The sequence below is a fragment of the Gracilinanus agilis genome, chromosome 1, assembly GCF_016433145.1.
Source record: "Gracilinanus agilis isolate LMUSP501 chromosome 1, AgileGrace, whole genome shotgun sequence".
Lineage (NCBI taxonomy): Eukaryota > Metazoa > Chordata > Mammalia > Didelphimorphia > Didelphidae > Gracilinanus > Gracilinanus agilis.
This window is the reverse complement of record NC_058130.1, coordinates 731,200,776-731,223,934: the sequence shown is the minus strand read 5'-3', so window position 1 is coordinate 731,223,934 and position 23,159 is coordinate 731,200,776. Positions and strand designations below refer to the sequence as shown.

Below are 23,159 nucleotides of genomic sequence, written 5' to 3'. Positions count from 1 at the left end.
AAACTGTTGTCTGCCCCGTTCTATGGAAGAAAATGCATCAGGTAAAGGTCTATCCTTAAAAAAGTTTACTCTAATGATTTTGTGTACCTTCTGAACCTGAAACAGAAATCAAAAGCAAGGTCCTTTCTTCCATGAAAATGGAGCATTTGAGAAGACTGTTTTTTCTTCTCAAGACTTGTCTATTCCCACATAAACCGTCAGGATTAGGCATCTTCCTGGTCAGAGATCACAAATCAAAGGGACAGATTTTTAAATGGGAATTGAGTAGTTTGGAGTTGCTAAGACCCAGGAAACACCAGCACCCCAGTTTCTTTGTCCTGCCATGGCAGCTGCCTCCTTGTGGAAGCTTTTTAGTCTCTTGTGCTAAATATGGGTCTAGCAGTTGCTGAACGTTTCCGAGGCCTAGCCCAGCCAGACCACAGAAATGTGATGCTGCACATTGGAAGCCAGGTTAACTCCCATTTCTTTGTACTCTGATAGAATTAAGCTTTAGAGGAAACTTCAACCAATGGAGATATTTTCTCTATTGGGGAATTTTTTAGGTTCTTTGTTGAGCAGTTTGAAGTGAAGGGCAAAGGAACCTGGTTGCTTTAGCCTGTTTTAGGCAGCAATCCACCCTGGAAATCAGCTTCCCCCGAGGAAGATGGGAGTACATGGACCTGATCAAGGGGAAGTGTGGCATTTTCTCCTTCAGCAGACAAGCTCGGAATCCACACCCCTTACAATGCTCTCTCAGAACCAGTGGACCTAACAGTGGGAGTAAACGAGCGAATGAGTGAGTGAATGAGGTGAGGTGCTTTGTGTGTGCATGTGTGAATGGCCTCTGTGAGCAAGCAAGCACTTCTGGAAAAAAGTGCAATTGTCCAAATTGGATCAGACAGAAAGATTTTGGTCCCAAAACCTTTCAAGAGCTTTAGAATCAGGTTCTTTGGGGCCCTTTGAGCCCTATATGCTGCGTTTCTGAATAACCAACTCCCTAATGCCTGGTTCTCCCCAGATGCTGTGTTTTGTGGGGACTTGACACTGTTGTCCACCTAGCTTGCCTATGCACATAACACACAACACTGTTCAATGCCTTTTGTAAAGATGTGTTATTGCTGTCCATGTGTCAATTTTGACTGCTTTTATTGGTCTGGAGTTCTATTTTGATGCAGTGAAGATACTTTGTTTATACATATATATATATAATGTTTATATTTTAAGATTTGTGCCAAGAGAATATATTTAATAAAAATTAAAATGGCTTGATTTCCTTTCTCAGTCTTTCCTCCTCCATCCCCACCCTTCTTGCCTATGAATCTGAAGTCTCTTTTTAAATATTTGTTGTATTTATTGAATAAAGGTTTATGTTGTCTAATTGCCAACTTTAAAAAAATCAGATGAGCTAAAACTTTTTCTCGCTTCTTTTCCATTAAAAAAAGAAAAAAGCATGAAGTTTTTTGTTTTACTCAAATGGACTTCAATAGAATCTTTTCAGTGGATCAGTAGCCACCAAAGTTTTCCCTTACCCTGGCAGCTGACACCATTTTGCCAGACCAGCCTACTGTTCACTGTCAAGGCTAGCAGGTAGCAGTCAGACTGATTGGAGATGAATTAGTGAAGCTGGTCAAGGCAATTCCTCTCCTTCACAAATTTCCCAACTGTCAGTAGCCTAGACTTGGTTTCAAATGGCCTAACTTGTGTTATATTGAATCTCTGGGAGCCAGGAGTCCACACTGTTGATTGACAGGTGGATCCGTTGGATATCGGAATGTTCCCAGAGGGGTGTGAGGACACAGGAGAGGGCAGTTGGCCCAGGGGGGCATAAAACACCCTGGCAGCCCTGGCAGGGGGTCCTTTCTTTCCCTGAGACCTGAGATCAGTGAATCCTGGTCTTTTGTGGGATTGAGACTTGCAGACTCAGCCTTGCAAGACCCTCCTGTTTGTTCCTGTTAACATCAACAACCTGTGCCCAGACCATCATCTTTGATTCTACTGCCCCTAGAAATTAGGAAATCAATCATCTTAGTTATCTAGGTTTCCCAGGGCCCGGGAGGGATCCGGGAAGTGGGCAGGAGAAGAAGAAGAGGGTGGAAAGGGGTGGATATCCCAAAGACTGGTTAGGCATATCATCTAGTGAAGAAGAAGCTGAAAATCAAACAGCAGTTTGCCTACTCTGATGTGGCTGTGGCCAGGCTGGACCAGAGAGAAGCTAACCATCCTAATTCATTTAATTGCCTACAGTTTAGGGATTTATCATTATCAATTTAATTAGGGTCTCCCAATACCTCTATCCAATCCCATTATTCTTCTTTGTTTAAATACAATCAAAGTTTTAAAGTACCTTCCTGAAGTGGTTATTCATAGCTTCTTTGGGAAGGGAGAGAAGTCACATACCAAGTTACCAAGCTAAAGAGCCTATTATATAATATCAATCAACCCCAGGTGGGTCCTGAAGGGATTTCATCCTTTGACCTGCAGGATCCTGCCTGGGCACTGTTATAAAGGAGGGAGGTGATATATCATTCTCTCTCTCTATACAACATCTACATACATCTAGTAGTATTATTATAACACTTGTCTTGGAGAACCAGTAGTCCTGACTGGTGTAGTCATGATTTCGAATCAGGAGGGACCTAAGCTTATGCCGTCCTGGCCCTAACACTAAACATTTGTGTGACTAGGGGCTCCTATCAGGGTGGGCCAGGATTTCAAGGAACAGGGCCCTGAACTCTGTTGCCATCATTGTGAGATTTCTTTATAGAAATATTCAAACCAATTTAGTGGGCAAAAAGATAGTGAAGCTGCTGGTTCCCTGACTACCATAGCAACACCCCCCCACCCCCCACCCCCTTCTGAATGTCTGCTCTGCCTCTAAATGGATGAAACTGTGCATGCCTTGGTTTGAATTTAGTCCTGTCCAGAATTGTAGGCTCATCCTGAGAGGCTTCAGAGCAGCAGGTAGGGTGTGAAGTTTTAAGATTGAGGTAGAAATAGAGCTAGAACCTTTTATGAATGTCCCAATCTATGATAATTAGACCCAAGACACTTTTATAAAAAATTAATTTTGTTTTCAGTTATTCTTACCTTCCCAGTAACACACTGAAAAAAAAGTCACAAATACATAGTCAAGCAAAACAAATTCCCATCACTGTGTCCAAAAATCTCATTCTGCATATTTGGTCCATCACCTCTCTCAAGAGGGGTAGCATTCATTTTATAACTTTACAGTATTTTTTTACATACATAATTTTACGTACTCCTTGTTCATGTTTCATGTTCAGGTTTTTCTCTAAAACCAGCCCATTCGTTGTCCCTTGCTACCCAATAGTATTTCATCACCTTTGTGTACCGTAACTTGTTCAGCCATTCCCTAGTTGATGGGCGCCCCAGTAGTTTCCAGTTCCTTGCCATGTACATATTTTTGTACATGTATGACTTTTACCTTCTTTTAATCTTTAATTTGGGATGAGGGATGCAGTAGGCCTAATATGGTATTGATGGGTTAGAGGTTGTGTACGGTTCAGTACCTAGTTTGGAGCACAGTTCCGAACGCCTTTCCAAAATGACTGGATCAGTTTGCAGCTCCACCAGGTACATCGAAGTGCCCGTTTTCATGCAGTCCCTCCAGCATTTGTCAGTTATCTTTGTTGTCAATTCTGCCAAAACTTGGTTGCTCTAATTTGCATTTTTCACTATTTGTGACTTGGAGCATTTTTTCACATAGCCATAGACAGCTTGGATTTCTCCCCTTGAGAATGTGCTTGTTCATATCCTTTGACCATTTATCAATTGAGCAATGGTCCTAAGGCACTTTTGAACTAACAGTGGGATTGGCAGAACTGCTTTATTGGGTATCAGTAGCTTTACTTAATGGACTCAGTTACTCTAGCTGTTTCTACCTACATGTAACCACTCCTTGATGTTGAGGGAAAGAAAGCCTAATCTAACCAGAATACACCAATGAACAAGTCATATGATCTCACTGGGCCTTATTTTCCTTATCTGAAACATGAAGTAAGCTAGAGGACCTCTAAGGTTCCTTTGAGCACTAAATCTCATGTTTTGGGGGCAGCTGGGTGGCTCAGTGGATTGAGAGTCAGGCCTAGAGACAGGAGGTCCTGGGTTCAAATCTGGCCTCAGACACTTCCCAGCTGTATGACCTTGGGCAAGTCACTTGACCCCCCCACTGCCTAAAATAAATAAATAGGTGGGCAGATAGATAAATGAATGAATGAAGATCATGTTTTACATCTTAGACCTAATTTATAATCTACAAATAAGATGTACATAAAACCAACAGCTTAATTCTAGCAATCTGCCCAAGAAACTTAAAATACAATGAGGGGGTCCTGAGGATCAGCAGAAGCTTCATATATCAAAAAAAAAAAAAAATAGAACTAGAAGAAGCCTTAAACATCTTTAGAGACTTTAGACATCTAGGGAGACTCTCTCTTTTCTGGAAACAGATCTAGAAAGGTCGAAACCACTTGGCTGAGGTCAGAATGACAGAACTAGGTTTCACACCTCTGTCTTGTGATAACAGATCTAGCATTTTCCTCCTAGACCACACAGGGAAGATGTGACGTCCCAGCTTGCAGTGTCTGGTAACTCTTTGGTTTCCACATTGGCAAGATGCTTCCTGAGCCCCAAAGTCACCACTGGTAGGTGGCTCCCTTGGGGCCAGGTGAGCGAGCAGGGTACTGAAGCCTTTGGGACCGGAGAATGTTGGTTTTCAATAACTGAAGGAAATGCCACATTTTAGCTAGAAGTGAATGAAAATAAAGATAATGGATATCTTGAAATGTATGGGGACCTCCAGGGGATCCTTGGACACCGGGTTAAGGACAGAGGGCCTCGGAATAGATTCAAACAAATATAAAAAGAACAACGTGAAAATAAAACAAATGTCGGGGAAAGAGCAGTGGACTTTCTCGTCAGAACCCTGCTCCTTTCCTGAGCTTCCCTGATTACCTGTAAAATGGGGAGGTTTCCCAGATCAGCTCCAAAAATCCTTTACATCCAGAGTTTTCAGTCATTTTGGGTTAAAGGATGCTGTGGTTAGCTGTTCTAAATCATGCAGCAGCATCATAAAAATCCGTTCTCAACCCATTTTACAGAGGAGGAAACTTACCAGCTTCATGGGCGCTGGTCAGACCTTCTCCGAGCTTCTGTTCCCTTTTCTGGAAAACGTGGATAATAAGACTTCAGCTCCCCACTACAAAGACATATGAGAAACCCACTTTGTAAGAGCAGAACATGCCATAGAAAAAGTTCTTAACCATCAGAAGTGGTGCCGGGAAAGTGGGCCCTTGGCCGCCAGAGGGCGCTGCTCCTTCTCCGGCAGGCTTCTGAGACCGCTTTAGCCAGAGCCATCCGCTGATAGGGGCAACCTCCACGGAGGCCTGCCTTCCTCCAGAATCACCTCCCCACTCGCCCCAGGGCAGGTGGCTTCCTTGGCACTCCCCTCCCCAGGTTATTCGGTGTACTACTGAGCCCTAAACGGGGACGGCGGCTTCCGCAGGTGTCCAGGGGCCGAGCTGGGGGGCAGGAGGCCGTCTCCTCCCTCCCTTCCCCGTCCCCCAGCCCTCGAGGACACGGGACACGGCAGCCCTCGAGGACACGGGACAAGGCAGCCCTCGAGGACACGGGACACAGCAGCCGTGCATTCTGGCATTTTGGGAAGAGGACACACACACACTGGTCTTCTCCATCCTCGTCTTCCGGTGTGTTCCAAGCGCCGGAATACGCTTAGTCAAAGGGTCGTTGAATTTGGGGTCACAGGTTTAGGGGACCTTAGAGCTCATTGTGGAGAAACCGAGTCCCAGACCAGGGGAGAAGGGAAGGACTCCTCTAAGGCAAGCCAAGCTGAGCCAGGAAGTCGGTGACAAAGCCAGGACTCTCATCGGGTCTCCTGACACCCAGTTCTGTCCTCATCCCGGTTCATACCTAAGTGCCAGACTCGGGGAATGGACTTTGGCTGTTCATTCTTCTTCCCGGACAGCTAGGGAGCACAGCGCCTGGAGTCCGGAGGTCTTGGGTCCAAATGCAGCCTCAGACCCTTCCTAACGGTGTGACCCTGGACAGGTCACTTAACCACTCTTCCGTCTTAGAATGGATAGTAGGACAAAAGCCCAGGGCAGGAAAGCTGAGAAGAGACACTCTCTTTCTCTGCCTCCCTCCTACCCATACGAGCTGCACAGGCTGTACCATCCGGCCAAAGATGCCGTATCCCGGAGGAGGGCTCAGACCACGGCCGATGGAGGACAGCCTCCGTACCTTGGCGGGGTCCCCTGCCCCTTTTTCTGAGGCAGGGAGCAGGCGGGGCAGGCGGAGGTCCGCCCCACAAGCTGAACTAGACTAGCCTTTAAGGCAAGTGGGGGGGGGGGGGTTAGAGCCCAGAAAGCACCTTGCAGAGGCCACTGGGTGCCCCATGGATAGAAGGCTGGGCCTGGAATCCCGAGACCCGAGTTCACATCCAGCCTCAGATACTTACTAGGTGTGTGACCCTGGGCAAGTCACTCACCCTGCTGCCTCATTTCCCCCATCTAAAACGGAGATCGTCGTTGAAGGGTTCCGACTCAATCTCTCGGGGCCCTTCCGCCTTAAACTTTTGAATCCTCCAACAACAACAAACACTATTAAGTGTCCCGTGTACAAGGCACGGGTCTAGGTTCTGGCTGTGCCGAGACAGAGACAGAAAAGTCCAGCGTTCGTCCAGTCGGGGGACACAAGCCGTCCACTTCCGGAATGGTTGCTCCTCCGCGAGCAGGGCCCCTGCGCTCTCCAGCTCCCTCCAGGGCTCCTCTGAAACTCCAATTGGAACTCGGTTCCCCCAATGTCCCGTCCAATGGTCTTTGCTTTCCCTCAGGATGGTTCAGAGCAGGACCGAGTCCCTGAGGGTGGGGCCCGGCAGAGAGTGGAGAGGGGGGCGGCCATCGAGGTGCCAGCTTCAAGGAGAGGGAGGCAGCCACGGTGCCCTCACGGCTGGACCCGAGAATCGGGCCTCCTAGGCTGCCCCCCCCCCCAGTTCAGAGGCTGGCTCTGGGAGTCACGGGATTTCTGGGGCCTCAGTTTCCTCGTCTGTACAGACTCGCCCCACTCACGTACACACCCGGGGAAGGAAGGGAGGGAGGGGGGAGGGAAGAAGGGAAGAAGGGAAGGAGGGAGCGAGGGAGGAAGGAAGAGAGGGAGAGGGAGGGAAGGAGAGAAGGCCTCCTAAACCTGAGCGCCCCGGAAGAATGCTAATGCCCTGCGGAGACGGGACAAAAGGCTGTCGAGGACGCAGAACCGGCGGCACGAAGGGCAGCGCGGCTTCTTTGCATTCTCTAGCCGATTGTGTCTGGGTGCCGCGGCCATCGCATGACAGGGGGCAGCTGGACGGGGGAGGGTCCGGGCCAGCTGCCGGCGGGTCTGTCCCGGAATGGGCAGGCCCGGCTCCAGCCTGCCGCCCCCCTCCTCTCAGTTCTGTTCCTCCCCCCAGCCCTCGCCATTGTCTTTGTCCATCCTCCGCCTCTGATTATAGTCGGAGGGAAACGTCCTTCCCCCATTCTCTAGCCAGGCGCGGTGTGGGCCCCGAGGTCATGTCTGGGCAGCCCCGAGAGAACAGTTGTCTGCATAGCTGGGCAGCGGAGCCGAGGCTCCTGGCAACGGGGCTGGCCCCTGGCCTTGTCTGTCCTCCCAGGGCCGTGGGGAACGAGGAGAATTAGATAAAGAAGCCATCAGGCCTGCCCCTTCCCAGGGAGGTGGAGGGGGACCACAGAATGGCGGGGGCTCCAGAGCCGGAAGGGACCTGGGGGGCCTCTGGCCTCACCCATACCCTCTGCAACATCTCTGCCCCTCGGTCCCCATTGGGAGCTCACTACCCGCTGGCCTCCCCTCACAGCTCCAGTCAAAAATCAGTCTGTTTGCTTTCCCATCTAGACCAAAGTTGGCTTCTACCCATCCTTCCTACTTCTGCCTTCTGGGGCCAAAAAGAATGGCTCCAGGGCAGCACCCAGATCTGGGAAGAGCCTCCTGGGTCTCCCCCAAAAGCTAAGTGGAGTTTCAGCCGCTGATCCCCACAGGGCCTCTCTTCCTTCCTGGGTCCTCCTCTCTCTCCAGCTTGCCAGGGTTTGGCTGAGGCCTGGCAGCTTCTGAGCTCCAAACCCAAGCCCGCAACCGGGAGCCGAGGCCAGGCTCTGCCCTTTGAGAACCTCTGCAGGCCTGTTTCTTCCTCTGGAAAATGGGGGACTAGATGCTCCTGCAGATCCACAGCTACAAAGGTCACAGCCAGGCTAGAACCGTCAAAAATAGGGGGTACTGGGCAGCTGGGGGGCTTGGGGGACCGAGAACCCGGCCTTGAGAGGGAGGTCCAGAGACAGAGTCAGAGATGGGGTAGGGGGGGAGAGTCAGAGTCAGAGAGGGAAAGGGAGAGACAGAGAGAGACAGAGACAGAGAGGGAAAGGGAGAGAGACAGAGAGACAGAGAGAGAGGGAAAGGGAGAGAGACAGAGACAGAAAGAGAGAAAGAAAGACAGAGATGGGGTGGGGGGGTAGACAGAGACAGAGAGGGAAAGGGAGAGAGACAGAGAGAGGCAGAGCCAGAGAGACAGAGACAGACGGGGAAGAGACAGAGAGACAAAGAAGGAAAGGGACAAAGATGGAGAGAGACAGGGAGACAGACACAGAGAGAAACACTGGGCTTAGGTGGGAAACAAACTCCCTTCTTTGGGTCGTGCTGACTCGACACTGTCCCCAGGCCGGGAGGGTCTGCAGGTAAGGCTGCAGGATGCTGGGCAGCAGCCTCCAAGCTGGCTTACAGGTAAGTCAAACAGTGGCTTCCCCACGGGGAGGCGCTGAAGCAGGGCGGGCAGTTGGCAGAAGGAAGCTGAGACAGAGCCTCCCCCTCTTGCAGACATTCTGAGCCCACCTGGGCATGTTGGATGGGAGTCGCCCTGAGCTGGGCACTGGGAAGCCCGGGCTGTCCAGGACCCCCCAAACGCCGGCATCTGGTTCTCCATTCTAAGCCTCCAGGCCCCCCCAGGTTGGAGGAGCCGGAGGTCAGCAGGTTAAAGGTGTTGCCTGGACAAAGGAAGCTGGCCCAGACAAAGGGCCAGGACAGGGCCCACTGTCCACCCCCAGAGGCCGGGCAGAGCTCTGGACCCGAGCTGGACCCGAGGAACGAGGGCTCGGCGTGCTGTTCTCCTTTATTAAACCCGGCTCCCTGACGAAGGGTTTGTGTGCTTTAAAAATATATATTTCTCTCTTCTGAGAATGATTTCAATAGAGCGGGTCTCTGCTGGAATCGCACGTCTTTTATTGGACGAATTTAAAAACCTCCTCGTGAGGAAGGCTTGCATAGAGGCCCCAGAATGCCAGCGGGGTCCAGGGCACAGGAAAGGGGAAGAGCCCCTGAGGAGGCCCTGGCTTCAGCATCCTCCTGCCTTCCCTGAAGGCTCTCGGGTCTCCCTCCGGGCCTCTGTCTCTGAGGAAGGCTGGGAGCCGGGTCGGAGTGGGGGTTCTCCCCTCCCTGGCTCTCACCCCAATCCCATCCGTCTATCAGCCCCCTTTGTCCTCCCCCCCATCAAAGGTCCTGGGGACCAGCCCAGCTTCCAGGAGTCCTGGGAGGTCAAAGCAGGTCAGAGGCTGGGGCCGTGGGCTCAGGCACTGAGGGTGAAACTGGTGGGAGAAGGAGGCGAAGGGGAGGACCCTAGAGGAGGCAACGGCGCCCCAGCCTCACTCAGCCTCCCTAGGTCCCCCCTGGCACTTTTCCAGGCTGAGCCCCAGGAGGGAGGGGGAGGCAACAGACCTGAAGAAGGAGGAGGCTGGGCCTCCCTTATACACATCATCTGAGCCCTCCTTGTAGGGGCTAGGAAGACGCCAGGCGCTGGTGAAAGTAGAGGCCAAAGAGGCTGGTAAGCAGCTGGCATATGGCTGTCCACCAGGTAAGGAAGGCAAAGAGGCCTCGGGCGAAGGCAGGGGTGAAGAGGCCGCCCAGGGCGCCCGTGATCTGGGCCGCTGCAGCCCGTGCCTCATCTTCTCCGGGGATGCCAGCCGGGTCCGGCGATGGGGCCAGGCTGGGGGCTGGGCGGGAGGCCCCTGGGGCCCAGGAGTGGCCTCCTGTAAGAAGGGGAAGAGGACGGTGAGGGGGGAAGTGTGGGACCGGCCCAGCCCGGGACCCTCCCCGGCCCAGCTCATACCCAGAGTCTTCAGTAAGAGGGTGAGATGCAGGGTGAGGACGATGGGCGCCAGGTACTGCAGGCTCACCACCGACACGTAGCAGTAGATCCGTGTGATCTGGGGGGCAGGAAGAGGGGGAGCCTCAGAGAGGCCAAAAGGAGGGGGGCAGCCACTGCGGGGATGCTGGCCCAGACAGAAGAGCCCATGAGGCTCCCCTCCATCGTGCCTGAGGAAGTGCTTCTCCCATGCCAATCCCGGGAGACAAGCTGGGCGTTTCTGGAGCATTGTGCCCATTTTATAGATGGGAAAATTGAGGTACAGAGGTTGGATGACTCGCTCAAGGTCCTACAGCCAGTCAACGTTGGGGTTAGGGTTTGACTCCAAATCCATCCTCTGTGCTATACCACGCAGCCTCCAAAGCCCCAGACAAAGAAAGGAATCAGACTCCAACGTCCTAGATTCAAATCTCACCCTTACTTAATGGCCTCCCGACTTCACCTCTCTCCCCAAAGAGGCCCTTCCTCCATACGGCCCCCAAAGCACATTTTCCCAAAACCCAAATCTGACCTGGCTCCTCTCCTGCTCAAGAAACTCCCGCATCTCCCTATGGCCTCGGAGGCCACCCATAAGCCCCTGAGACATGACGGACACAGCCTGTGTGTCTATGCTGCGCATGTGTGGGCTTCCTGAACCTAACACATACGTGTGTGCCCGCTCTCTCCCCGGAGCCCCTCACAGGCGGGAGCGGCTGCTTCTTCCACAGTCTGAGGAAAGACAAGAGGCGGGAGCGGCTGCTTCCTCCCCACCAGCCCCTTCCCCATGTTTGCCTAATAACAGATGGCAGGCCTGTGAGCACAGACGTCATCCCAGCCCTCCCTGCCTCAGTTTCCTCATCCGTAAAGTGGAGACACTCATCCTTCCCAGGGAAGTCAGTCACTCAGTGCCCACTTGACAGGCCGGGTCCTGGCTAAGTGCCATAAAGGGAATGACCCGGTTCCTCCCTACATGGGACTGAGCTTCCACGGAGGACAGCCGTGTACATAAGTGTCTACAGCACAAACAGAAAGAGAATAAAGTACTGAGTGGTTCAGTCCAGGGCTGGGTAAGGAAAGATCATGTAGAAGGGGTGCATGAGAGGAAGAGACAGATTCTAGGACTCAGGAGGGCGGCCATTCCAGGCATGGGGAGGGAGGGAAGGAAGGAAAGGAGGAGAGAGGGAGAGAATGAAATAGAAAACAAAAGGAAAGAAAGGACAAGCTGGGAGAGGGAGAAAAAGAAAAGGGAGAAAAGGAAGGAGGAAGGGAAGGAAGGAAAGGAGGAAGGGAGGGAGGCAGGCAGGGAGGAAGGAAGGGAGGGAGGAGGGAGAGAGGAAATGAAGGAAGGAAGGAAAGAAGGAAGGAAGGAAGGAAGGAAGGAAGGAAGGAAGGAAGGAAGGAAGGAAGGAAGGAAGGAAGAGAGGGAGGAAGAGAGGGAGGGAGGAAGGGAAGGAGGGAGGGAGGGAGGGAAGGAGGGAGGAAGGTCACTAGAAAACTGGAGAGGGTAGTTTTAGGTGAAGGATAAAGGGATAGAGAAGACAACCAACAGAATAAGTGAGAGGAAGTAAAGAGAGTGAGCAGAGACTTTTCCCCTGCTAGAGAGCCAGACTAGGCGGCTGAGAGGAAGGAGAGAGCTAAAGGGCGCTGGCTTTGGGGAGGCTGTTGGGCTGTGGGAGACCTGGGCATTTTTCAGGCAGGAGTGAAGGCACCAATGAATAAAGCGAATGGAAAGCTAGAAGAAAGGGGGTCCTGGCTTGGGCTGTAATCTGCTAAGGAAGCCAGAGGGATGGGGCTCCAAGGGCCCTCGAAGTAGGGTGGCCTCAGCGAGGGCTGGGCTGCTTCTTCCACAGTCTGGGGAAAGACAAGAGTGGGAGATGATGGGGTCCGGGGTTTGGCGATGAAGAGAAGGGGAGAAGGGGGGCTCTCAGAATGACCTCCGTTTCCTTAAAGAAGCAATGAGGTGCTCGGGTGGGAGGGCGGGAGAGCTGTCTAGAAGGCCTGAGTGGGGAAGAAAAGCCTTAGAACAGAGGGAGTCCCTGCCTTGCTGCAGGGAGTACCCAGTTGAAGCTGGGGGACAGGGATGGCTGAAGGGCCAGTCGGCAGAGTTCTGCCACGTTCTCCTGTCCGGCTCAGCAGCATATTGGGGAAGGGGGAGGACAGAGGGAGTAATCAGAGCTGAGATGTGGCAGGAGGGAAGCCAGGTGAGCCTTTTGGGGCTGAAATGGCAACTAGAAGGTCACAACTGGAAAGTGAGGAAGGCTGGTTCTGACTTCACTCCGCCACATCTGCCCCGAGATATCTAACGCCCGTTATTCTCCTCCATCCCACACAGACAGGAGGGTGGTATGGCCCGAGCAGAGGAAGCCTGTCCATCCCAGCTGGGTCACGGGCAAGCCTCTCCGGCCTCAGCCTCCCTTTGTGTAACAGGAGAGACACCGGGATGCCCCCCTTCCCCCGGCAGTCCCCTACCCTGCGCTGGATCTCCAGGGCACTGATGCGGCCGGCCTCTTTCCTCATCTGCTCCACCCAGCGCTGGGCCAGGCACAGGTAGGCCTGCAGGTGCGGCCTGGTCACCGCCAGCCGCAGCAGGCACAGGGCCAGCACCACCCACAGGCGCACCGAGTCAAAGGCAGAGTCTGACAGTCTAAAGAAGCGGGAAAAAGAGGGGCAAGGTGCATCAGGGGGGTCCCCACTTTATCTCCACCCCCAGCCTCTGTTCAGCTGGCCTCTCCTCAGGAGTCCTAAAGGATCCGGGGCTCCCCTCTAAGGCCTCAGCCTCACCCCTACACACAAGTCTGAAGCCTCCAACCCTGGCCTCCACTCAGGCTCTTGTTCCACAACCCTGGATGGGGAAGTGGAAGGCTGGAGAATGGAACCCACAGGGTCTCCCCAAGAGAGACCTCAGGCTGCTTCAGAGGCCCCGAGGGAGGCATCAGGGATCCAGGGGCGAGCCGGCCCTTCCTCCCTTTGCACCCTTCCGGCCCAGGACACGCACAGCTGTACGGGGGCCGACTTTCCCACGGGGGCCTGCAGGAGGAAGTCCCGGGCGATGGGTTTGATCCACAGACACGAGATCAGCACAGGAGCCAGGAAACTTGTGTGGAGGATGAGCCTGCGGTTCCAGAGAGGCAGGAAAGGTAAGCAAAGGGGAACATCCCCAGCCTGCCCTCCCCTCCGGCCCAGGCCCCCCAAACTCTGTCTCCCCATCCTCCCCCCAAAGCCACGGAACTGCAGCAGAGGTCTGTCGGCCGCCAGTTGCAGCGCGTCCAGGTGGGTCTGGGCCAGGCGCAGGCCCGGGAATGTGAGGCAGCCCCCCAGGATGGAGCACACGGCCACGAGGACCAGGCGGAAGGCCAGCTTGGTCAGGGGGATCCTGCAGGAAGAAACATCACTCGCTCAGCAAAGGCCACCAAGAGAGCCCCAGACTAGAGGCCCCGAGGCCGAGGCTGAGGCAGCCACCCACAAGGCACTTGTTCATCTTGTCTCGGTCATTTATTAAGTGCCTGCAAAGTACAGAGAGCTGTGCGTACCCCGAAACACCATCATTACTGTTCATTATTTAGTCTTCTCCTAGAGAGGGAGCCCCATGCAGGCAGGGCCGGGTCTTCTCTCCCCACACCCCGGGGTACCCTGGTCCCCAGCCCCTTCCATGGCACCCCTTCTGCCACGGGGCAGCCAAGAGCTTGTCCGGGTGCCTGACTGACCGCTCCTGGAGCGGCGTGAGCCGCCGGACCTCGGCACGTGCCCCGCTCCATCCCGGCACTGTTCTGTCTCTCTTTCTCTTCCTATCTCAGCTCCTTCCTTTGCTCATTCACAAATGCTTATTGAATTCCAGCGTTCCCTCCCAGCTCTGGCCTGCAGAGAGCCCCGAACTTACCACCAGTCCCAGCCGTGCTTCTTCAGCAAAGGCTCCAGATTTTGGGTCACACTGGCCAGGCCTACGGAAAAGAGCCCCATCAGCACCCCCAGACCCGGAGGGCCTTACAGACAGCCCCCGGGGTGACCGGCTCCCCATTCTGGAGGGCCCTTCCTCTCTGGCCCAGGCCCAGCTCCTCTGGGAGGCCTCTCTGTCCTCTAAGACACGGGGCCTCGCTGCCGCTCTCTTTAGCCCAATCAGGCACGTCTCTAGCCTGCACACCCCCAGGATGAAAGCACTGGGGAGCACGAGCCATCTCTCAGCGTAAAGTGGCAGAGTGCAGGAGAGGGTCTCACACCACCGTCCGGCCTTCCAGACCCCTGCGGACGGGGCAGCTGGGGAGGAAGACAGGCACTTCCTAGCCTAGACGGGACACAGCGGCGTCCGCTGGGCTCCTCGGACACGGGGCACGAGAATATCGTTTCCCAGCATAGAAACGCGGCATGTGCGCTTCCCAACGCACACAGGACAGACAGGACGCGCCAGGCTTCTGACGTGTACAGGATAGAACCACAGATTCGCTTCCACGCGCTTAAAGAGGGACAGAGATGCTAGAGAGGCAACGGTGCCCCCTGATGCCCTCCTCCAAGTCCAACTCTGGGACTGCCCTTCCCCAGCGCCTGCCCCCGGGCCCCCACACACCTGGCTCGAGGCCAAACTCCAGGATGTCCTCCCGAACCACCAGCACCAGCATGGCCAGAAGCAGGAAGAGGAAGGCAAAGGCCAGGCAGACGGAGCGCTCCCCGCCCTCCTCCGAGTGGAAGTACAGCCTCATCACCGTCAGAAACACCTTGCTGGGCCCGCTCGGCTAAGGAGTCACTCGGGCCTCCGGGGCTGAGGCACAGAGATGGGGAGGGAGCCAGGAGCCCTCTTCCCACACCACCTGCCCTCACCGAGCTAGCAGCGAGCAGCCTGGGGAAGAGCCTCGGCACCTGCTGCTTACACTTGGGCACCCCGGGGAAAAGTCACCGCCTCTCTGCCCTCAAGTTTCCTCATCTATAAATTAAGGAATTGGATCCAGAGACCCTCAAGGGGCCTTTCCTGCCCTGAAGCTATGATAAGCTGGAAAATAGGGGGGTTAAACTGTATGCTGTGAGGGTCTTTGTTCTAGGGGTTCCTCCAACTCTGCCCTTCCAGGCTCTAAGGGTGCTCCCAGCCCTGACATCCTGAGTTCTGAATCCCCTGAAATTCTGAGTCCTAAGGGCCCTCAGCTCTGATGGTCTGGGCTTCTCGGCTTTGCCCACCTTCCCGTCTCGCTCCACTTCCCCACCCAGTCCTAGTTGAAGGGAACAGACACCCTTCACGGGAGGTAGGATACACAGAGAAGATGATGGTCAGAAGGCACCAGAGCACCCCGATGTTGGCCTCCTTCGCAGGGTCCACCAGGCAATAGTAGCCCTCAGTGAAGACATAGACACCACAGGCATAGACCGCAAAGTCCACGAACCATTGATATTCAGAGAAATATCGCAGCACTAGGGCAGAAGCCAGGAAGGAGAATGGCTGAGGGTTCAGGGAGGACCCCTTCAAGCAATCTAGATTCTCCTTCCTCCTTCCCGCCCCAAACCCCATGGAAAAAAACAAGAATGGAGGGGAGGGAAATCATAGATTCTGTTGCTAGCAGGGACACTAGGGATCACTGGAGATGGCACCATACAATGCAAAGATCCCTGGCTCTGGAGTCCCCAGAGCTGGGTTCGAATCCTGCCTCTGATGATTATCAGCCGGGTGCTGAAGTCCCTGAATCTCCCTGGCTCTCAGTCTCTCCAACTGTAAAAATGAAGGGGTCATGGGCAGCTGGGTAGCTCAGTGGAGTGAGAGTCAGGCCTAGAGACAGGAGGTCCTAGGTTCAAACCTGGCCTCAGCCACTTCCCAGCTGTGTGACCCTGGGCAAGTCACTTGACCCCCATTGCCCACCCTTACCACTCTTCCACCTATGAGACAATACACCGAAGTACAAGGGTTTAAAAAAAAAATGAAGGGGTAGGACTAGACGGTCTCTGAGGCCCCTTCTTGCTTTGGATCCAGAATGTAAGCTCCTTGAGGGCAAAGACTATCTTTTTTAATCTTTGCAGTCTGAGCACTTAGGACAGTGCCTGGCATTGGATAAGCAGTCAATAAATGCTTCTTCAATTCGTTCACTCATTTGATGAACCTGTGAGTCTAACCCCCATTTCACAGAGGAAGGAAAAGCAGGGACCTGCAGAGGTGAAAAGGGAATCAAAGATGGGCTGCCCCTCCCAGACCCAAGGGCTAGGTGCAGGAGGAAGAGAGGGGCCAGGGCTGGGATTACCAAGCGCGTCGATGGCGGTGATGGGACTCGTCTCCAGCTGAAGGTTGATATCCCGGGGTACAGAGAGAGGCTTCTCCTCACTGAGGCCATTCGCCCTCCTGGGCCAGAGGAAGGAAGGCTCAGATAACCATCGTGCCCAGGTTACCTCTCCCAGAACACACTGTGCCCCCCAACAGGCCCCTTGGGGTCCTGCTGCCTCCTGAGGCCAGGGCTTTGCCTGAACCACAAAGCAGGGGCATTAGGGTGCAGGAGGGAAGGGGAGGGAGAAGAGATGCTCACCTTTCCTTCTTGCCTTTTGGCTTCGGTTTCCCTGCCAAGGCCCGAAGCTCCTCGTCGGTGGGGTGTTTGTAGCGGAACAGGCTACAGAGGGGAAGGGAATGAGAGACGGTCAGACAAGTGGCCTGTGGTGGGGCAATGGGCCCCATACCCCGGGGAGTTCCTGAGTTACAAGCTATGGGCCCCAAGGAGGGTCCTAGGTGGGGTTGGCTATGTACCCAGTGGGGAGGGAGGGAGGGTCCCAAAGCTTCAACGGTCAGAAGGGAATGTCAAAGATGTGGGAGAGGCCTCGGAGATGGAAAACAAGTGGAGAAGAAGAGAAGAAAGGGAGCTGGGGATGGGGGGGGAGTCTTACCTCCCATTGCAGAGTAGCCATCGGGCAAAGGAGAAATGTGGGGCCATCCTGTGCATAAGGCTAGCTGTGATGAGACTCACAACCAGCTGGACGCCCATGACTGCCTGTGGGGGCAGAGGGGGAGTCTTATGTTGACACACAGTGGAGAGCCAGGGGGTGGTTTGTAGGGAAACAAGGGCTACCCCAGTGATCTTCCTTTGTCCAAGAAATCTGATCAGCCTGCCCAGGCTGCTCTAGGTTCCAGCCTTGGGACAGGCTATTTATAGAGGCTCTGGGCCTAGGGGAAGCCTAGGCCAGATTAAGGCCTGGAGAAAATTGAGCCACTACTAGCCCCAATAGCAGCCCAGTAGAGATGGCCCCTGAGGCTACAGAGAGGTATGAGGGGAAGGAAGAAATCACCTTTAGGCTATGAGTCTGGAACCTACAGAAAGGTGAGGAACCTTTTAGGGTGTTCAAACAGTCAAAAGCCCTAACTAAATACCACTCTGCCTCCTTATACCTCACCCACAATGGGCTTGAAGCTAAGGGAGGCAGTGATGATTGTATAGCTTGACCAGTGGGTCAAATAAACCCCATCTGGTCCTCCTGGCCTGGCTGTTTCATCTTTGAAAACCTGTAGCGTTTCAGATCAGCACCAGTCTAGTGGGCATCTATCTATTCTTGTGATTACAGCCCAAGATCAGCTTTGCAGGGAAAGGTGTCTTTAGGGTCAGGGTAGGTGGAAGGAGAGCTTCAGGAAGGGGTTTAGGAACCTCCAGCCTCCTTGTAGTCAAAGGGTTCCTACCTGTGCCTTACTCTTTCCCCCCGCCCTCACCTCTGATGACCCCTAGTCCAGCTCAGTCTAGGCAATAAGATACCTTGGTTTCTCATCTCACATTTAAAAAAGTTTCAACTAAAGTTAACAACAAAAGCTGATCTCCTGCTGTAATCATGAGAATGGAGAGATGTCCAGATGCCCGTGTCTGATGCTAGACCAGTGTGGACACAAGTGCTGGCTTGAGACCCTAGAGGTTTTCAAAGATGAAAGAGCCAGGCCAGGAGGACCAAAAGGGGGTCCATATGGCCAGGCTATACAATCATAACTGCCTCCCTTAGCTTCAGTCCATTGGGGGTAAGGTGTAAGGAGGCAGAATAAGTACTTAGCCTGTTTGAACATCTCAAAAGTTCCTATTCTCTGTCTCTCCCTCTCCATCTCTCTGTTTCTGTCCCTCTCTGTCTTCCTCCCTCCCTCCGTTTCTCTGTCTCTCTCCCTGTTTCTCTTTCTTTGTCTGTCTCTCCATCTCTCTCTGTTTCTCTGACTGTCTCTGTCTCCCTCCCTCTCTCTCTGTTTCTCTTTCTTTGTCTCTTTCTCTCCCTCCCTCCCTGGCTCTCTATATCTGGGAACTCCCTGAGGAGTTCCTCCTGTCCCTCCACCAACTGTAACCTTAAAAGAGAGTTCCCTAAGGGCACTGAAGTTGAAGTGGCTTGGCCAGGAGCACTCAGCCAACAGAGTCTTGGAAGGACTTGAAAACTTCTCTGGACACCGGGGCTAACTCTCCACAGAGGACAGCAGTTCCCAAAGACTCCAGGTCCTTAGCCTAGGTCTCTAAGGGAATCCCTAAGGTCAAAACTGTTTTAACAATAATAAGACATTGTACTTTCTAATAACAAATATCAATGGATTGGAAGGATATAAACAAAATATCTAGGGGGTGGGGTAACTCAATTTTTAGGAATGAAAAGGAGTCTTGGGACCAAAAAGTTTGAAAATCATAGATCATTTTGCTAATAATGATAATAAAAGTACACTTTATCCCATCTGATTCTCACAACAACTTTGTGCAGTGGGTACTACAGGGAGGTACTACCTTCCTTGGGTTGGTTGCACAGCTCTTAAGTGCTGGAGGTGGATCTTCCGGCCCCTCTATTAGTGGGGACCCTCTAAATTGGGGGGCAGGGGAAGGAGGCGCTGAGAGGCAGTGTGGTGTTAGTGGAGAGAAACTTGGAGGCCCCATCCTCCTATACTTGGGTTCGGACACTTGCCAGTTGCTGTGACCCAAGGAACTTCTCTGAGCCCGTTTCTGCACGTACATGGGGTTCATCAACACCCTCCTTCTACTCTTCCCCCCCGACAGCACCCTCCAGCCCACGGGTTGGTTTGTGAGCTACAGTACGAAAAATACTCGGCAGACTTTAAAAGCATTATGTAAATGTCAGCGACGATTATTAATTAACATTAATTATAGTCACTGCCCGCCGTCTGGGGGGAGGGGCCCTCTTGCTTTCATCCCTCCCCCCGGGTCCCTCTCACCATCCTGGCGGCGGTCCGCGACGGGCCAGATCGGACCCAGGGACAGCAAAAGCCGGACCGAGCCCTAGCCCCACGGGGACCTTTAAATGACTCCCCCGGCTCCGGCGAGGACTCGGCTCCAGAGTCCTCGCTCCCGGACCAATCCTAACCAGTGTCGTCATCTGAGGGACAACCCTTCGAACCAATCACCAGGCTTAAAAGAGCCGGGAGAGGAAGCGGCCAGGTGAGGAGGCGGGTCAAGGGGACCCCAGGAGGTTCACCATGCGCCACACCCCTCATCCCTAGGCATTCTGGTAGTTGTAGTTTTCTGAGTGCACAGCCTGTGGCTACACGTGGGTGAGCAAGTTACCTTTGGGCTGTTGGGTCTCCTGGAATAGTCCTGTAGACAAAGCAATGATCCGGGACGCTCCTGAAAGACTTATGATAGAAAGCGCTGTCCACCTCCAGAGAAAGAACTATTGGAGTCGTCTTTCACATCAACGTACTAATGGTTTTATTTTGGGGTTCTGGTTATGTCTGATTTTGCTCTTCCAACAATGACCCATATGGAAGTGTGTTTTGCATGACAATAAAAAAATTAAAATAAATAAATAAATAAACAGCTAAATAGATAAATAAATAAATAAATGAATGAATGAATGAGTAAGTGAGTAAGTAAATAAATAAATAAATAAATAAGCAAGCAGATAAATAAATAAATAAAGTATTGTAGACAAAGTAGATGGATTTTACTATTTGGAAATAAAGAGATAGGGGGCAGTTAAGTGGCTCAGTGGTCAGGAAGCGAGGCCTAGAGACAGGAGGTCCTGGGTTCAAATTTGTCCTTGGGTTCTTCCTAGCTATGTGACCCTGGGCAAGTCACTTAATTCCCATTGCTTAGCCCTTACAGCTCTTCTGTCTTGGAACCAATACAAAGTATTGATTCTAAGAGAAGATAAGGATTTTTAAATAAAGAGTTTGTACAGTAAAGGCTTGGATTTGAATGACTTGGGAATTCTGATCAACATAATGGCCAACCACACATTACTGGAGGACTCCTGATGAAACCCATTACCCAACTCCAGAAAGAAAAGAGATGGGTTCAGAATGGGGAGATGGAGGATCTCTTCAAGGAAGTGAGAGGAAGCCAGTGTAGAGGGCTTATAGAGGAAGAAGAGAAGAATACGGTGAAAGACTAGAAAGACAGTGTATGGAGGCTGTTCCTACATGCTGTGTTAGGATGTCATTGTGTGGCCCAAAGGGAGGCAGAATAGTCATTTCTAGCTTCTTTTCCCCCTCCCCTTCTCCAAGGGGAGACTGAAATATCTGTCAGGAGGAGAAGCAGGAGGCTGGGGTCACCCTGCTCTCCTCCGAAGGGGCTGGGCTAGAATTATATCCGTCAGCTCCCTTGAATGTTGTTAGTGGGGAGGATGTAGTTTTCAAGTTCAAACTAAACTTCTGATCAATGTTCACTTCTCTCACGACAAAAGAAAGTCAGACCTGGGAGAGACCTTTTGTTTATACAAAGACTTTTTAATTTAATGTAATAAAAATTATTCATTTCACATTTTGTAATGTTCTCTATCTCTTGCTTGGTCTTAAATTCTTTCCTTTCCCAGAGATCTGACAGGTACACCATTCTATGTTCACCTAATTTACTTTTAGTTTCCTTCTTTATATTTAAGTCATTTACCCATTCTGAGTTTATCTTGGTATAGGGTGTGAGATGTTGATCTAGACCTAGTCTGGGAGAGACCTTTTGAACCATCTAGTCATAGAATCACAAAAAAAGGGTGTATCATTTCATTCCAGATTTGAACCTAAACCACCAGGGAACTAGACTGGTAACCTGATAGAAGCTAAGGAGATCACCAGGGGACAGCTAGGTAGCTTAGTGGATTGTGAGCCAAGCCTAGAGATGGGAGGACCTGGGTTCAAATATGGCCTCAGACACTTCCTAGCTGTGTGATCCTGGGCAAGTCACTTACCCCCTATTGCCTAGCCCTTCCCACTCTTCTGCTATAAGAAATAAAATGGATATACCCCAAATTTCCAGCACCACACTGCCTTGGAACCAATATGTGGTATTGATTCTAAGGCGGGAGGAGGAAAATTAGGAGAGAGAAATATCATGGAAACCTAGACAGAAGAGAGTATCCAGAAGAGGATGATCAATAGTATTTGGAGGCTACATGAAGATCAAGATGAATGAAAACTAAGAAAAGGCCATAAAACCATGAAATTAGTCCTTAATCCAGCTGGACTTGAAATCAGGTCTTCTAGCACTCAACTCACTCTGTCTTGCACATTTCCCTTTTTCTACACATTTCAAGCATCCTAAAGTCGGCCCTCACTGCAAGAGACTTACAGAGTACAAGGAATTCTCATTATTGTTGTTCTTCAGTTGTCTTCCAGTCGTGTATGACTCTTTGTGACCCCTTTTGGGATTTTCTTGGCAAAAGTCCTGGAGTGGTTTACAGATCGACGAACTAAAGGCTCCAGTGGGAGGAACCCACCATCACTTCTGAGCTTTGGAATCTGTCACACACGCCCTGTGTTGGTGTCTGTCAGGGCTACCCCTGATCTGGGTGGGAACTCTGGGAAGGTTAATCCAATAGATAAAATCAGCAAACATTTACTGTTCTGGGCCAGTTGGGAAAGAAAGAGATGGATAAGAAATAATTCCTGTCCTCTATAAAATGAGGTGATTGAACTATATAGAAATCTCTGAGATTCCTTTCCAGTCCTATTTTACTACAGAGAGGGAGTGCGGTGTCAAGGTAAAGATCTGAGGATATAGCCCGAAAAAGAATTTAGGAACCAATAAGTCTAATCTCTTAACTTGAGAGATGAGGAGGTAGAAGCCCTGAGACTGGAAGAGTTAGAGCTGGAGTGGACCTTGGAATCCATCTGTTCCCCACCCTCTCATCTTACAGATAAAGGAACTGAGATCTAGAAAGGGACTTACCCAAAGGTATCCTGGTGGTAAAGAGGAGATCTGAGTTCAGATTCTAAACCAGGGGTTCTTTACTATCCTGACTTTCAAGTTCTGGAACGTGGATCCAGTTTCTTAAGCTCTTAAAACCTCAGTTTCCTCATCTGTAAACCAATGTGCTGTGTACACTTTACTGTTTAAGTGGGAGATCTATGATGAGTAGGAGAAGGATAATCTGTACCCCAGTGGGTTTCTGCAAGTATTTGTTCATCTCCGTGTGGCTCTATGAGTATGTGACTGTCTATGTGTTGGTGTTGGGTCTCCGTGGCTGATGGGTGGGAGTCCCTTCAGCCTTGAGTTTACCCTCCCCAGCTCAGCTCTTCTCAGATCAATGGAATCCTGTCTCCAGCATTTTCTTCCCTTTTCATTTTCTTCCATCCTTCTTCTGCTGGGAGAGAGGGAGACAGGCAGGCCATGGGCCAGACAGGGCATCCCAAATGCTCTGTGCTTTCCTCACTCCAGCTGGGTCCTTGCCCCAGGGACTGTCCCCGAGTCCTGGGGAGGGACCCATACTGTTGCCAGAAGGAGGCAGCTGCTCTCCCCTCCCCATCACAGTTTGGGCAGCCCAGGCTCTACCTCCAGGGCCATCTGGCTTGGTCATTTTTCACTGGGGGATGGGGTAACTGACAGCTGTTTGGGCTTCCCAATGCAAGGGGTGGGGAGGGGTAGGGACCAGCCAGCTTCCCATTTGGAGATCATAGATCATGGATGTGAAATGGAAAGAGACCTCACAAATAATCTAGGTGAACCCCCTCATTTTACAGATGAGGAAACTGAGGCTCAAGGAGATTAGGTGATGCCCAAGTTTGCCCATGTTGGAAGTGTCAGAGTGGGGAACTGAAGGCGAGTCTTCTGAATTCAGAGTATGCTTTAGATTGTAT

The 23,159-nt window shown here is 52.1% G+C and overlaps 1 protein-coding gene across 1 annotated transcript; it reads right to left on the bottom strand.

The window, feature by feature from the left end:
- Positions 1-9,254: 9,254 nt before the first annotated feature.
- On the bottom strand, positions 9,255-19,372 carry TMEM161A (transmembrane protein 161A). Its single transcript, XM_044658623.1, has 12 exons — positions 19,305-19,372; positions 17,015-17,118; positions 16,663-16,743; positions 16,384-16,481; positions 15,409-15,565; positions 14,733-14,884; positions 14,052-14,112; positions 13,404-13,547; positions 13,170-13,286; positions 12,644-12,818; positions 10,160-10,256; positions 9,255-10,079 (listed from the first exon to the last, which is right to left on the bottom strand). Exons 1-12 carry the CDS (start codon positions 19,305-19,307, stop codon positions 9,829-9,831), a joined length of 1,440 nt encoding a protein of 479 aa, XP_044514558.1. The 5' UTR covers positions 19,308-19,372; the 3' UTR covers positions 9,255-9,828.
- Positions 19,373-23,159: the final 3,787 nt, after the last annotated feature.

What these genes read in the sequence shown, in the direction of transcription:
- TMEM161A (XM_044658623.1), bottom strand. An exon ending in CTGACCATCATCTTCTCTGT is followed by an intron (nt 14,885 to 15,408) that starts GTATCCTACCTC and finishes GAGCGGGCCCAG; the next exon opens with CAAGGTGTTTCTGACGGTGA. An exon ending in AAGTCGGCCCCCGTACAGCT is followed by an intron (nt 12,819 to 13,169) that starts GTGCGTGTCCTG and finishes CCGCTTCTTTAG; the next exon opens with ACTGTCAGACTCTGCCTTTG.